Source organism: Ylistrum balloti, unplaced genomic scaffold, assembly GCF_031769215.1.
Source record: "Ylistrum balloti isolate Yb309-2 unplaced genomic scaffold, AGI_CSIRO_Ybal_v1 Utg371012, whole genome shotgun sequence".
NCBI classification, from domain to species: Eukaryota; Metazoa; Mollusca; class Bivalvia; order Pectinida; family Pectinidae; genus Ylistrum; species Ylistrum balloti.
Window position 1 is genome coordinate 671,028 of NW_026782563.1, and position 16,939 is coordinate 687,966.

A 16,939-nucleotide genomic window follows, 5' to 3' on the forward strand; every position below is an offset into this window, starting at 1 on the left:
GTTTATTTTTTATTCATTTTCTTTTTCTTTTTTTTTTTTTTTTTTTTGTAACATTTTGTTCTGATATTTGTAATTACCTGTTTCCATTTAATAGTAATGATTATGATTTTTTAACATGGAATGTTTTTGAGAGTTGCTCGCAACTTGTGCTGATATCTTTGTCAAGGGTTATCGATTTATCGAGGATTGTTTCCCTTTGTACGACTCTATGAAATGGTTGGTTGATATGACTTATCAGAACTTTGCTGGCACATATCAAGTAAGCATGTAATTGTTAAAGAGTAGATATACCACTATAAACTCAAGAATTCAGTAAGATACTGTAAATCAACTACTGATTTCTGCATCACATCAAATGCGCGATGCTTTTTCGGAAATATTCTTTTGTATCATAATATAATTTTCTTTGATCAACATTCCTTTGTTAATTCTTGATGATCAACTTTCTTGGATCTCACTTACCATGAAAATTTGGTTTACAATATACAAGTTAATTGCTGTTAAACTAAAGAACTATTACTATAATAAACTTATGATGCAACTGCGCTGCCATTGTCGGAATACACTTGTTACATATTGTTGTGCTGTATTTCAGCAATGAAGGAAAACAAATGCATTTCTTCGTATATTAGTTTTTAAAACACGAGCATTTTTTGTTGTGAGGTTCAATTAAGCAAAACATCAACATTAGGTATCAATGATGGTACAACAAATTGTTTCAGTTTTCAATAAATGTTGCAGGATTAATATAATACATGGTTAGTGTCTGAAAGGATAATGTGCATTTTGGGACTGGACAAAAAGACTAAATGGATTGTTAAAGGCTCACCACAGCTTACATTTTAAGTAACTGACCAATGTACTAGAATATTTGTCCCTATCTGTGTCAATTTACTGGTATATAATCGATATCAATATCGATGATTTTCACACATAAGCATCGATCCAATCAAAATGGGAACAGAAATAGATGAAGTTTCTCTTTCCTATAATTTGATATGAAAATGAAGATCCACGAAAATGTTTTTCTTTTCTTTAATGTGTAATTTTTTCTTAATGTTGTAGTTTACAATGGCTGGAACACTGTCTTTTCTTGCTTAAAGTATATCCTGAACGTCTTTTGTACTTGACAATAAGTAATGGTATATGTTTGTAGATACAAAACTTTCGCAAAAAATCAATCTTGACCGCTTTTACAAAGATAACTAATTTTAATCTCAAATTATACTGTTAGTTTAACTATGTATATTTAAGTAAATATACCTAAGAGGACAATGATTGTCTCCCCTTAGTCATTGAAATCACGGTACAGGGATAGTGTTTACATTCAATATACATTGTACACTTAAATTGCATTAGGTAATATTGTTTATGATATCATAGTATTGAACAGCATTATATATATTCTTATCCTGCAACTCGTTAGTGGCTCGCTACTTTTGTCTTTCTTCATCCTTGAGAAAATAAAGCTTATATGTTAAGACACTGACCATTTATTCTGCATATTTTGTTTCGATGAGTAAAGGGTCAACTACAAACAAGGTTAGTTTCACTTATTACTGGAAGCCTCTTGAGTGAAAGTAAAACAGACTTAGAGTTCATGATCTGAGTTGCCTATCCTATCCCCATTCTTATCTTCGTTTTTCTTCTTTATCTTGGCTGAGAGTAAATCCCGTTAGATACATAAATATCCGCCATCAGCGTAAACTAGAATTTCTTCACCTGGACAGCAAGTGATTTCGAATTCAATAATTCAGCATACAAGCACTTGCGATGACATAACAGACTTTGCAAGTTGGTTGCAAGTATCCAGGATTGTGAACTGAACTCATCTGTCTCAACATTCCATCTTAGAATTGATGAAACCGTGTTCATTTCATACCATTCCTTTTTTATTTGATTGTTTTAAGTAAGACAAAGACTTTGAAGCAGAATAAACAGGCCCTTTCAGAACATTTATCTTATTAGTTTTCCTTGTATTTTTTGCAATGCTCTAAGCCTGTAATTGTTTATTTTGTTAATATTCTAATCTTGTTCCATCTACTTTGAGTTATAGGACTTTGTTGAGAGATCTGCATTTTCTTTATCATTATTATTATCATTATCCTAACACAGACAGACATTCTGTTTTTCTCTTTCCTAAAAAATGATCATTAATAGACGAAAAATTAAACATTGGTTTTAGTCATAGAACAGGGTTAATATTGTTCAAGATAAGCTTGATGTTTTGGCCATAAGGTCAATCCACTCTTTTCTAAAGTAAAGGTCATGTAATAACAAATGCTTCACATTATAAGTAATATACTTTGGATAAAATTTACATATTTCTCCGCTCCGTGTTGGAATCTAACGGAGCGAAGGATTAAGGCCATCTGTCCTATAAACACTGAAATAGTATTCAAACTCTTTTTAAAACTCAGTTTTCCGTTTACTGAAATACCAGTCTGCCGGGAACCGTTGCACAAAATATTTTCATTCATGATTCGGAATCTTTATTGAGCTTACACTGTATCTTAATCTTCAGGAATACTGTACAGATATCTGGCATCAGCCCGAGGCGTTTTATTGTTGGATACCGTTACAAGAAATTGGTGGAGTCTCACAATAAAACGAGTTTCCATATAAATTCCAACTTCCCATTGCAAAATACCGACTTCCTGATTTCTCTGTAAATGTTATCACACAAGTGAAAAGCACCTTTTCATAATTAAGAGTGAGATACAGTAGAGACAAACTTTGAATTAAACTGCATCATGCAGTTGTTTCCTCCTTCTAGGACTCGTCAGTGATGCTAAGGGCCTAAAAGTGATCAAAAGAAAAGCCAAATCCAGACGGGGAGGTAATCCAATACTGAGTTAGGAGATCAATGATTTCTTTCCTTTTGAACACGTTTCCCCAACAAATGTATTTGATTGCAGATTTCTGCTAAAATGTTTACCATCAAATTTAATTATATTGGTCCAGAGATATTATTATTTCCAAGCATGCAATATCTATTTCGTTTCAAATGCCGGACGAATTCCCTATGTCAGTGCTACCCAAATGGAAATAATGGCATCTAAATTATGAATCAAAGTATCATTGATATAGACCACATAACAAACATTTATTTGATATATGGTATACTAATACTGTACTATGATATGATACTGTAAAATCATTCATTTTCATGGAAGGTTATTTTCATTGATTTCGTGGGTAAAATTTATCTACGAATCCATGTGTTCACGAACGAAATTAAGTTGACATGGATTTATTGAACTACATTTATCGATGAAACTGAATGCTCACTGTAAAGTGAAATTGAATCCCATAAAAAGATATCTGATTTTACTGTATAATATTGTTTGATAAACAAAGCAAAATCTTAATAATGGTCAATAATTTATTTATGGCGTTTTACAAATATTGTAATCCTCAAAAAATACTGCGGGTTCATGTTAGTCATATCACAGCTTAAAATGTTTAAAACATAAATTCATGTATACAGTAAACCCTTTAATTTATGAACAATTAAACGATACCAATTCTAAACAACGCTACAGTGATAGTTGTATAACTAACTGAATTTCGTATGATTAAAGTAGATTTTCATTGGTTTGAGTAAATACGAAATTATAAATACTGACTATTTTACCTTATTTTATCGTACAAAGTTATAAAGTTATAATGAAAACAAACAGACTTTCTCTAACGTAGTCCTTCTCTAAATGTATGAAAACCACTTCTCGGTATTTTAGCTTTTTCATTATTTGATTCCAAAAGCAGATTAATAATCTTACAGTGGTTTCTTTGTAAAGCATATTTCAGGAAATCTATACAGAATATTCACAATCAAGTATGCACTCTTTATCAAACTCTGTTTCATACTTAAAAAAGGGAGATAACTATGATGAACATGGACGGAATTAGTAAGTGGACAATTGAATTAATGTTTTATTTTTTCCAAATTACATGATTGAGGATGCCCTCACATGTCATACATGATACATATTAATAAAGTTTTTCTTTTTCTTTTTTTAATAATGTTCTAATAATGTAAATATTGTAATGGATTTAAGAAAATTATCAACAAATCAAAGACAGTATATGACCGCTTATAAGATGCAGGGTATCGTACTGAAATATATAGAGAGAAAATGAAGTACAAAAACGTGTATTCAAATTGAAATGATCTTCAACACGGTATAGGCTGAATCAGTTACCTCGAGTTTCATAGCTTTGTTTTATTAGTAACCTTATATTTCAATATTTTCTTTTATGAAAAGTAATTCTAGAGCAGAGAGAAATTTCATTCGCTTAGATTATGTTATACTACAGAAAAAAAACAACTCTTGGATCATATCATTTAAGTTGCAGCGGTAAAACTGGGACAGTAGCATTACGACCTTTCAAGGATTTTTGGTGCATGTATAAAAATAAATGATACATTTGATAGCTATCAATTATAAATGTAAACAGTTGCTGGACGGAATGTACACATCTCTTCTCATTATCCAGCCTCTTCGTCATCTCTGCCTTCATCTTCAGTATTGTGAATCAGAATTCGGTAAAATGTATCTAAAATGTAAGTGAATGGATAAATTTAGCAGATAGTTCATAAGTGAACAGCATCTTTTTATACAAATTCAGTATTAGATATATTTCATATCACATAATTTCCAAAACTACAATAAACTTTAAACTGCTGACCCGTCAGTTTTGCAAGGTCCTAAAGTGTAGAAGATAGGTCAACAACAAAAAAACAAAATGAGATGTTCACTAACCCAATGAAAAGATCAATAATACGTGCATATTCCGAGCCACGACATTTTTCAGATGCTTTTTAACGTGACGTATAAAATTTTATCAAATTTCTTATCAAACGGAAAGGTCAAATAGGGTTTTCATGTGGTGACTTATACATGTAATTTTTTAATTATGAAATACAAAAGTTTTATTCCATCTGTTTATTCAGTATGTACATTGCTGATGCAAAGAAAATGATAACATTCATTACGGAAAATATTCATCACACATTGTATTGGCCGTTTGAATGTGAACACTATACCAACGTGCTGCAGGAATTGTTATTGTAAGGCTTTAATACAAATAATGTGAATACATTGATTTAAGATATAGCCGAAACCTTGCAGGCACTTTGTAGTGTGTAGAACACTAATATCATGGTCAAATACGTCCGCACGTGTTAATTGGTAGATTCGGCTGCTGTAATTAGGGATTAAGTTAAGACGACGGGTCTATATGATGGAACTAATTTTGTAAGGATGATCAAATCGATGGAATTAAACAGATCGCCTCCATCCTGTTGGGTGTGCATGACGAGTAGGCTATTGTTAAAACTATTGGAGTTAATCATCAGTCGTTTCCAGATAATGACATCTGAGGCTACAGTTTGATATGTTCCTTTGGGTGCTATTACAGAGTCAACGACCGCGATGCCATCATATATAGAATGAAATGACTATATGCGTCTTATGGTAATCAAATTAACCGGTCTTAATGAATGGCGTCTATAGTGTGGACTGTAGTATTTTTTTTCGAATCGGGTAAACAATATTATCAACTTAAGTATATCGCTTATAGTTTAAGTTTCACTAACATGAAAAATACAAAGTAGTTTAGGGAGGATGTAATGGATTTGGGACCACAGGGCGTAAAAACTGATCTCCCGATATATATTTTTTTCATATATATTCTTCATAATGATACAGGTGACTTTATAAATGCATGCATCCACTCATAGCATGATATTGGAATATTCCATTTCTATACCCATTCGTGGATCCCTACCTAATTTCACTCCTGTGATTCCCACTATTATACCCCTCTATGCTTGTTCCTGTTCCGTTTGTTCGTTCTTCTGTGGTTCATCGTTTGTCTGTCCTGCTGGTTCTTCAGTCTGGGTGACAGGGGTATCCTCTTTCTGTTCAGTCTGTGCAGTCTGTTCTGCCTCTGCTTTTGGTTTCTCTGAAGTAATAATTATATCATTAATCATTATATTTGACTAAATTTCTTTCATATTTTCCCAATACAGATTAGTGGGAACTCCAGTGGGCGGTTCAGATCTTTTAATCTGTATCATGTTGATTTACATGGAGTGTATTGTAAATAAAGCACAATTTCTAAGTTTATTTTTTCACTTTTAATTTTTTCATTTTAACATAGCTTTGAGCAAAGATTTAAATATTTTTAGTTTTGATTGCACGTTTTTTTTCTATGAAATGATAGATAAGAAACAAAAGCAGTAGCGGTACAAGATGTACTTATATGGTTTGCGTTCGAATATTATCTTTTTAAGCACTGAACGATAGTCAAAAACGCTATGGAATTCCTCGTGTGTATCTATAAAAAATCTATTGTTATATCTACAAGAACAACGACGACAACAATATCATCAGTAATGACGATAGCGACAAAATCAACAATGACCACAGCAGTATCAACAATCAACAAAACAGCAGTAACAACAACAGCGATTAGATACACGAGTGTTTGATCACGCAGTAACCGCCTGGTTATACTATTCATGATATCATGACACTCCTCACTTTGCACTGTGTTGCTTATCTGGTTTATTGTCGATATCCCAATAGCTATTCACTAAATTAACAAAGGTTTTTTGTTTTGTTTTTTGTTTTGCTTATTTTTCAGACTTAGATTACGTGTTGTATAAAGCTGATCATGCGTTGTGTTGTATTGGATAGCGAATATAGAATAGAATTTTTATTGATATCACATATAAAACGTCCAGATGATTGTTTTTAGGCGGCAGTATCGTTATATTTTCGATTAAAAATCCATTAGTTGCTTGACATCCGTGTTTATATCCTACCAAACAGACACATTTAAACCACGTTTTGACGCAGGATAGGGCCTGCTCAGACACAAATCACTCACGAAATTATTCAGTTTTCAGGACAAGTTCCTGGCCACTGTGGTTATGAACCAATAACAGTATATAGTCCTCGGTCAACAGAAACACATCTTGGTTATGAGAGAGAGAGAGAGAGAGAGAGAGAGAGAGAGAGAGAGAGAGAGAGAGAGAGAGAGAGAGAGAGAGAGAGAGAGATTGCAGTTGTCCATACACAGCAGAATAAGATTGCAAACAACAGGTATTACTCGAGAATTTTAAACTCAGACAATGTTTGTTTCACCTTGAAATACCTATCGACTGCAATCTCTAATTGAACATATGACGTGTGTATCTGTAGTTTCACAAACGGAATCATTAAAGGAGAGTTCGGCAATTACAATGGCAATCAATACTCTATAAATGATTAACTAGTTTACGAGGGAATTTAATGGAACGACCGCACACAGGTCCGTGTCTAGGATATCAAAAGTTCAACCTTGGGAACTGTCGTCTGGTGTATCAGCTTTATCTATCTTCATGTCAATAGCATACTTTCAATATTAATATTTCCTTAATCATTCAATCAAGTTGGAACAATTTCCCCGCATTTTAGATAAAATCTATTAAGACAATGAATGAAAACGATTATTTTTATTTAATAGACAATTTTTAGAGAATTAGTTTTCTTTCAACCAATAAGTCTTCTGATCAAGTCGTCTCCTAGTTGCCACCACATTTGGATATATTCTATCATTTCCTTGTGCGAAGATAGAGGATGACCAATGCGTTTTAGGTATTCCTGGTGTTTTTGTTGAATATGCATCTCGCTGTTGTTTGACTTGGTTTGTACAAGATATACATGGTTACAGTAGTCGATGAAGCAGAAGACGCCTAACTTTTCGTAACACCTGGTCGTATCAGTATTTTACTTTAGAAAGAGTCTGCGTTGTTGGTTATATATTTTGTTCATATTTTGTCCTCGTTTCATCGATTTTGAGTTTGACTTTTGCGTAATAATTTTGCTTTTTATTGCGGTAAAGTTAGTGATGGTACGGGTTATGAATCCTACAAGTATACTACAACGCTCTTAACAAGGTCAAATAAGTACTATGACACCTTCCTACACATGACCTACTTTCGTCATGTTCTTGTTTTTCGAGGCGTGCAAAACGTTTCCATTCCATTAACTTTATCTCTTTTCATGAATAATCAATTTCTAACCATTAAAGGAAGGAAATGTAGAACGTTTCAAGGGAAAATATTGTTAGAATTTATGTCTCATGAGGATGACAATCTATATATGGTGTCCCCACACACAGGGACTGGCACGAGCCCTGACATGGTCAGTACACGGGTATCCTCGACAGAATTTGTAATATGGACCTTACGGTTAGAACTGCGTACCAAGTCCCTGTGTGTTCAGTCTAAAACTCGGCTTCCGATACTTGCTAATATCGTTCGTGTTAGAACGAATCGGGGCGTTTCGTTACTTTATGACTTTCTAAGCATATAGCTCAATTTGGTTTAAAAAATCAACCTAGAATCTAGAGTATTTCGCAGTTATTTTTTTCTATATCGACATAAACAGATTATATTTTTCCTCGCTGGTTTTAGAGAGAATTTTCGTATATTGTGTCTTTTAGCTTTGCTAGTTGAAATGATAACAGGGCACTTACAATTTTCATGCATGTTTATAAATTATTTTATCTCGTTTTTTCTTTGAATTAAAACTACGTGGGGCTATTCAGTAAAAGCAGTTTGTTTGTGTGTTTGCTTTCTTGTTTAAGTCACGTAAAACCAAGAACAAGGTTATCATAACATTGGGTTTATCTATTCAATAATTGTTATGTTGTAGGATTTGACGAATGTCTTGTATAATTACAATATTTGATGTGAGCACCATCCTTTTCATGCCAATATGAAATCTGTAGTCTAGCTTTATGCTGGATTTTCTGTCTTGCTTTCTCACTAAAGTTACAAAGTCTGCATAGTTTATCTCACGGCTAGTTCTGCCGGCTTGAATTCATGATATTCTTGGAAAATGTCGGTAATAGTACGCGTCTTGAATACCGATTAAAGAAACATGCAAATGAGCTTTGTTGGGAATCTAACGTAGGTCGAAATCTGATGCGGATAATGATTTCAAAAGCATGTACAATTATGCATATACATATATTAGGCACAACTGTTGCCATGTTAGTCTCATCTTCATCTTCCGGGGTTATCTAAATCAATTAACTGAGGTTCATATATATTATTCGGGGAGTATTTAAATCCTACTTTTTCGCATTTTGTATTTTGTCCATTCTGCTGAGTGTATCGCCTATAAGCAGTTGATTAAACTGTATGAATGACTTGGATATGGTTTCAGATAAAAAAAATAATGAGAAAATGTCTTAAATAAAAAGAAAAAAAAAATGGATACTGTTTTTTCAGTCTTTCATACCACTGAATGAGTAATAAGCACGGAGATATATGGAACTAGCTTCATGTTTGCAATTCAATGTTTCTATCGAATAAATTTCCACTCAAATGAGTTTCCATGAAGCTTTTGTCGATTAGAAATCGTGTTACAGTTCGTTCGGAATACTTAATAATCAATTATTTAAATAATGCTATGAGCTGTGAGTCATGTATTTTAGATTTATCACTAATGATTCTCTATAACGTAATGTTTAATGAATTGTCAAGCTTGTCATACTGTAAAATTATAATTTTTGTGTGTTTTTATGTTCGTTGTTTTCATTGGTATGAGCAAGGGCTGTTAGTTATTATGATTTTTTAAAATCAAAAATCGTCACAAACAATATTGTCTTACATGTTTAGTCTATCATGAGATGGGGGCAAGATAAATGATAAACTTTGACTATAAGAAAACGATCTTATATGGACAGCAAATGTACATAAAGTTGTCTGGTGCAGGGTTTCAATATCTTGCGCAGACGATCTTTACGATAAATATCTACAAGGACAGTTTAACATTGGTGGTCTTGCTGGATTGCATTGACACATTAAAAATTTGACTGCAGAATGATACACACATTTTGATTTGCTTTCCTTTTGTCATCATGGCAGACATTGATTTTAACAAGATAATGTCAGAAACAACCTACACATAAGTCAGTGAATGATCACTCAACTAAGCATGTGTAAGTGTTTTTAAATCTAATTTGTACCGATTCGGTGTCTGATTTCGCTACCGGGCGAGTATCTGACTGAAATGTGACAATTTAACGATGTTTGATGTAGTCTGACGACAGTTTTCGGGTAGGATATATAGTGAATCATGTACCAGATTAAAGTAATATTATTTAACTGTCGATTCAAACCATTCTCAGAGGATTTTGTTAACATTTTAGTAACATTTACTAGTTTCCCTGAATGGAGTTGTTTCGCTAAGCCGATGGAGTTACAAACCTTCATTAGTACATACGTATATACAGGGTAGTCGGGTGGTGCAGTGGTAACGCACTCGCGTTTCACCAAGCCGACCGGGGTTCGATTCCCGAACGGACGTGAAAATGTAAGGGTCACCTGCCCGATCACGTGGGTTTTCCCCGGGTACTCCGGTTTCCTCCCACAATAAGACCCCTTGCGCGCTTACATCTGGGCCAGCAAGAGTAATTAGTATAAGTTGACATAACTTGTTTCGCAATTGTTGTAAAATAAATTAAGTTTATCATTACAGTCTATACTAACACCTGTGGTTAATTGTTTTCACCGATTCGAAAATCGGGAAATTGAACTTCTTCTTTTATGATATGCCGCATGCTATGTTTGCTCGTTAAACAGGCGTATCTTTGGTATTGGTGTTCTTAAAAGAAGTTCAAATATGGAAAATATTTCGTAAACTACTGATATACAGCATCAGATATTTCAGTGTTAAACAATGCTGTCAGTGAAGTAGCACAGGTATAAAACTTGATTAATTGCTCAGGAGATAATGCAATGCACCTCCCGCATTATGTCCAATGATGTTCTATCATCTACAGCTGTATTTCAAGGAGACACAGACTCACAATAACCATGACTGTTCACTGAGCGTTTATTTTTGCATTAAAGTCTTACTGTAATTTCCATACATTGAAAAATTCACAAAGTGGAGGGTTCCCAAAATTAGGGTACCTGATTCAAGTGAGTGTCAGTTCAACATGAGAATAAAACTATCGAGTTGCCGAGTAAAGCCAGATATTCTGTTGGTATCTAACATATGTTGATTCCGCCTACTGCCCAGTCCAGATAGCTATTTTTAAAGAATAACCATTTGTTCTATTCCAGGACCATAAATTCATTGATTTTGATATTAGACCAACTGGCAAACTGCATATCGATTAGGCACAACGCAGTCGGATGCAAGTTTTTAAAATAGCAAGCTCCATAACAAATGATTGAACTTATCTCATGCACAAATGATAATGCAAATGTTGAAAATGTAGCGTGTACAACTTTAAAATCCAAGGGCTTATCTCTGTTAAACCTTTATCTTCTCAGTACCCTCGAAAAATTTTGTGACGAATCATAGGTTCTGCTCTGTGCACGTCACATTTTGAAACTGCAACAGACACGGACACGCGCATATATCTTTGGTAAATTTCAAGCGAACCACACAGAAACGTTCTTCTTTAATATGGGTGTTAAGACTTCTATAAACAGTCTAACTATCAGTGAGGTTGCTATGTCTCCCAGATATTTTGTCATGACAAACGCAAAAGAATTGAGAATGGAACCATTCGATTTCAACGACGTTCTGTGCGTGATGTCATTGATTTTGATGTGTCCTATCTATATTGTTTTGTTTTAATAGAATGCTTTAAAAATGTATATTATTTACAACGATATTTCGCGTGATGTCAGCTGTTATATACACGAACTAGTTTTAGATATAATAACACGACTTCGATGGGCGATGAGTTCTCCGAGTAAGATATTAACTTATACTATTTGTACCTACACCAATACACAGCCGAGGAATCAAGAAATAGAAATTTGGAGAAATCAATATCATTGCAGATGGGTAAATCAAATTCATCAGGTGTTATATAAATTGTATGTTATATTTCACAGTCAGTTATGTATATTTATTAATTTATTTATCTATTTATCCTTTCATTCTTATCATTTCATTTTCTTTCTTACCACTTCTTCATTTCTCTTTGTATGTAACTTGTTTGATTTTTTTCTGTTTTTACTCCAACAAGTTTTTATTTTCAAAACCGGAAAGTCGAACCATAGAAGTTATATCACCTATAAGACAACTCACGCCAAGTGTCATAAACCTGACAGCTTTATCGTGGTTACCATGTAAACAATCGGGTAAACAAAGATGACACATTTAATATGTATTAATATTTAATAAATCTTTCAGTAACAGCAAAGTGATTTGCCTGAGAATAGATACACACATGTCGCTAATTGACTCTTAAAAGTTTTCATCTACAGTGCAAATCTTTTGGTCCGTTTCCTTAAATATATTTCGTTTACGGTGATTTAAAATGACCTGATCGAGTTTTGTTTCATCACTTCAGCTGTGTACAGTAAACATAAACAATGTATACACATTGAGAAGTAAATAAAGAGTATACAAGGTATATATAATAAAACATGACCGTTCATGTCTCACTCAAGTGAGTGTTAGGGAGATCGCAAATATGTCGTTTTACGACTGACAAGGTTGGACTCAAAAATACACTGTTTGAATCAGTTATTTTACTATGATAAAATAGGTTACAAAAGCATATAATTTCAAACTGAATGCTTGTGTACAAGTCTATTGTATGACATGCAGAAAGTTTCGACGTTTTCAAGTCGCTGTCTTCCTCACTCTTCTACCTTTATACGTCTGCCTCCCTTCTGACCTCTGTTGACACTCTGTTGAAGAGGTCAAACTTTTAACTGGCATGGTCAGTTTGGTCAGTGAGTAACACATGATAATGTCACCTTTTGACGGGTCTTGTGACGTCTTTTCTCACTCAGAAATCAAACAACGAATTAAGTTTTGAGTGCTGACACATTAGCATGTATTTATGTCCGTGATTTAAGACTTTTGAATTTTTCCTCGTCACAATCACTTTTTATTATAAATACTTTCATATTTATAAGATATTGGACATTTAAGCTGCCAAAATGTAAGCTAACTATGCTTTCCATGTATGGTTCAAAGCAGGTAATATGCATTTAATTCTATTTACATTGGTTCTGAGGTCATTGGATTAAATGTACACGGAACAACGGCAAGTACCATAACGGCAGTACAATCTGATATTGCCGTGCTCTAGTACACGAAGCAAACCTGACACGTGTTTAGGGGTTCTTCATAAAAGTTTCATGTCATCGATACTTTAAGTTATGCTTGTAAGGACCATATCTCCTGGTGCTTATAATTCGTTTATATAAATATCTTTTACATTTTTCTGGACCCCTTGCATGTATCTTTAAAAGATTAAGACTGTTTAGTCTTCAGAATTAAGTAAGTTAACTTAATGTTGACTAAGACGACGACAGCAACGACGATGACGACGATGACGACACCGGTGATAAAAACAAGCTACACCAACAACAAAGGATTTTTATGACAATGACCATTTCACTGCTTAATTCGAACAATTCAAATTAAAACACTTTAAAGACGAATGATTGTCATAAAAATTCAATTGTTACACAAGACATTTAATATTCATTTTTGACCGTAAATGCATGGTTCACGTAGTGAGTATGTAGTAATTCATGCGCATAGGAATACACATCTGACGAAGAAAATCTCCAAAAATTAATACGGGATAAGAAAAAAAATCTAATAAAAAAGGCATCATTGTGTACATAGAAGGAATCGGAATATATATCAATCGCAATCAATTTAAATATTTTATTAGATAAGTTTATTGTGTTTTGATCCATCGTTTGTGTATGGATTTTAGTTCAAAGTATGACCTACATATTCAATCTGTTGTAAACCTTGAAACTGGGCATTCCTTAGAAGTAATATATACATGTCCTCCATAGTTTAGTTAATCTACCGAGCATGAGCGTAACGATCCACTAGGATAACCACACCTCTATCTATTGTTATTTATCACGATAAAATGTATTTATTGTCACAATCAATCGTGTTTAAATCAGATCTTCCATACACATGGCTGCCAAACCTTTTTCAATCGGAATGCATTCTTATTTCAAAGGTTTTAAATTCTGTATTAAGTTTATTCACTCATTTGTGATAGCTGCGAATAGTTTTCTTACATTGTATCTAAATTTAGTCTAAATTTATTACTTAGCATTTAATAATCCTAAAACACTTGTTGCATGAAAGGACATTACATATTTATTTTGAATAATAACTGATCACTTTATTAAGAAAAATCATTCTACAAAGGAAAAAACTTGAAGAATCAGTAATTAACGTACTGCCAGCAGTATTTTTTGTTTCTTTTCTTTCTTTCCTATCATATATAGCTATAATCTCAGACTTTTTTGAGTATATGTATAAATGAAGTTAAACTTCAATATGATTTTACTTCCTGAACATAATTTTAATTTACAAGTACCTGTGGCTTGTTCAGGTTCCGTCGTCTGCTGTTGTGTGTTTTCTGCTGGTTTTTCAGTACTTTCTTGTTGTTGCTGAGCCGGTGGGCTTGGGGGGTCTTCCGATGGCTTGTTTACACCGTTTTCAGTTGTGGCAGGCACGCTGGTCGGATCAGCCCCGGCGGTACTGTTACTGCATCCCATATTGCTCACAGATGTTTAAGAATTGATTTGAACAAGTTTTCACAGAATTTCCTGGGGGGAAATCTCTCCTAACGGTTTCTCAGAAATTGAGAAACCAGATACACACCTCTATAATTAAATCTATATCGCCAATACACAGTATATACAATTTCCCGACTCGCCCTGTTAAAGATCCCAAATCTGATATTCACTACAATCAGGACGGCGACTGACTACCACAATATGTACTGCTAATATGTGTGCATGGCTCACGGCGAGAGAACTGCTTCTAGACGAACATATAGATGTTTGTTTCTCATTGTTTTCGTGTCGTTATGGCGACGTGAGTTTCTGCCTTTCAATTGGGCCATTCACCACTTCGGGTAACGAACAATGTATTTGCATCCAGCCATTTTATGGTACAGAGAAATTAAACAGTATTACCGAGAAAACTTGAGTAATTTTCCCGTATGTTCTCTCTATATTCAAAACATACGTACGTGTCTATTCAATAGTTTTGAACATTTCATGCCTACGTTGATCCATTGACCGCGCTAATCAACTTGTCATATGTATCTATATATACGGTTACCTGTCCGCCAGGTTATTTTATGAAGATCCAGGTAAGGATTGTCTCTTGGGAGAACAATGATATACAGCTTACCTATACATCCAGGTGTTGTACAACGTAGTGTTTAAATAATACTAGCCGATTTTATATGGATTTAAGAAGCACGTACGTTTATCACTCTCCACCGCGAATTCTTTTTAAAAATTGTACCTACTATCACAGATTGACTTTGTCAAAATGAATTTATTTGTTCTGTATGGTTTTGAATTGAATACTCGAATTTCCCCTCTAACAACCATATCAATAATGAAAAGGCTGAATTATTAATACCAAGTTTTCGAGTTTATCACAAACTAGATATGAAACACAATTGATCGAGAATGCGTTGGCAGTTTTACCTAGATACGAGAGCAAAGCTAGGAACGTAGATAATTGTCTGCACGAATCAACATTTCCAGCTTAGCCCCATCAACGTCAAACCAAAGAAGACATACTATCGAACGGACCATTCTCTTTACGATCATAACCTGTTAAGCAGTTTTCTCCCAGACCTTGTATCCGATTTAGTGCACAGGGACATGGGAATCGGGACGTTGGTTGAATAATTTCTGATAACATGGACATAGATTTTAAATTTATTGAATCTTAACAGAATGTACTATAATTAGGCTAATTAACAAGTCCCTGTGACGAGAGAATGTCATAACTTACTCTTCGTAAATCATTTTCAGATTCATTTGGCCAGGAAAGATCAAGGCGTTCACTTTGTAAATCATTTACAGGTCCCTGTGTTCGGGAGAGACCGACACATACATTCCCTGAATTTTTTTCTTGGTAAACGATTCACCATTACTTTTAAAGGCAAACGATTCATTTCCTTGTCTCTGTAGTTTGTTGCGTAACTTAAGATTACCCCCAGCGTAGAGCTCTTTGGAACTCAACACGAGATCAAAATCATTACGATTTGAATGCAAAATTCGAAGAACGCGGAACGAGACGACAAAAATATTTGTATAAATATGATCAACGACATTCGAGCGAGCTTTAATGTGTCCTCTTATATTCGTGTTATTCCAACTTTCGGCAAGGCAGCAAACTCGATCAGAACTACTCTCGCTATTAACGGCGAGGTTAAAACCCCACAAACAAATTAATTTCTCGTCAACGTCACTAGATAGGCTATAATGACACTTTGGTTATAAGGAGCATGGGCGGAAAATTTCTGCGCCATTTTGTTCGTCTCACTGTCTGAAAAATGTAATGTCATGTATTTATCAAGGTAGTGTTTATTTAAACAAATGAACTTTATTCTGCCAGAATACTTAGTGGTCGTTATGACACATGTAAAGGAAAAATATTTCCTCTGTCTTAAAACAATATAGGATTGTTTGTTTATGGTTCATTAAACAATTATGATTGTTTACACACAAACACCTGCAAAACAATGAAGCTGTTATTTACCAGAATAAGTTATATTGTAGTAATCATAATATAACGAGACATTCCAAAATAGTTTGAATCCATCTATGTATCATCTTAACAAAATAGCTCCATCATAGTTTTGCTGTTTACGTCATTGACTTTATTTCAAAACCTGAATCTTTTATCTTCCTTTATAAACAAAAGCGTTTGGATCTTTTACAATCAGACACAAACGTCTAACGATGGATTTTGATAATGATGCAAACAATTCGGTGGGAATTTATGTGTAGAGTACTAGGAAACGACCTGCAAAATATTTGTCTTCAAGACTTGCTGGGATCAAATTCAAAAATACATATTTAAAAGAATAACCATATTAAGAATCTACT

General features: G+C 33.9%; 1 protein-coding gene across 1 annotated transcript; it reads right to left on the reverse strand.

Moving 5' to 3' along the window:
- Positions 1–4,196: 4,196 nt before the first annotated feature.
- On the reverse strand, positions 4,197–14,609 carry LOC132560081 (phosphatidylglycerol--prolipoprotein diacylglyceryl transferase-like). Its single transcript, XM_060224738.1, has 3 exons — positions 14,398–14,609; positions 5,794–5,970; positions 4,197–4,560 (listed from the first exon to the last, which is right to left on the reverse strand). Exons 1-2 carry the CDS (start codon positions 14,576–14,578, stop codon positions 5,831–5,833), a joined length of 321 nt encoding a protein of 106 aa, XP_060080721.1. The 5' UTR covers positions 14,579–14,609; the 3' UTR covers positions 4,197–4,560; positions 5,794–5,830.
- Between the last annotated feature and the right edge of the window lie 2,330 nt (positions 14,610–16,939).

Coding starts and splice junctions, on each gene's coding strand:
- LOC132560081 (XM_060224738.1), bottom strand. CDS start 14,578: ATGGGATGCAGTAACAGTACCGCCGGGGCTGATCCGACCAGCGTGCCT. Junction 5,971..14,397: donor GGAACCTGAACAAGCCACAG/GTACTTGTAAAT, acceptor TTATTACTTCAG/AGAAACCAAAAGCAGAGGCA.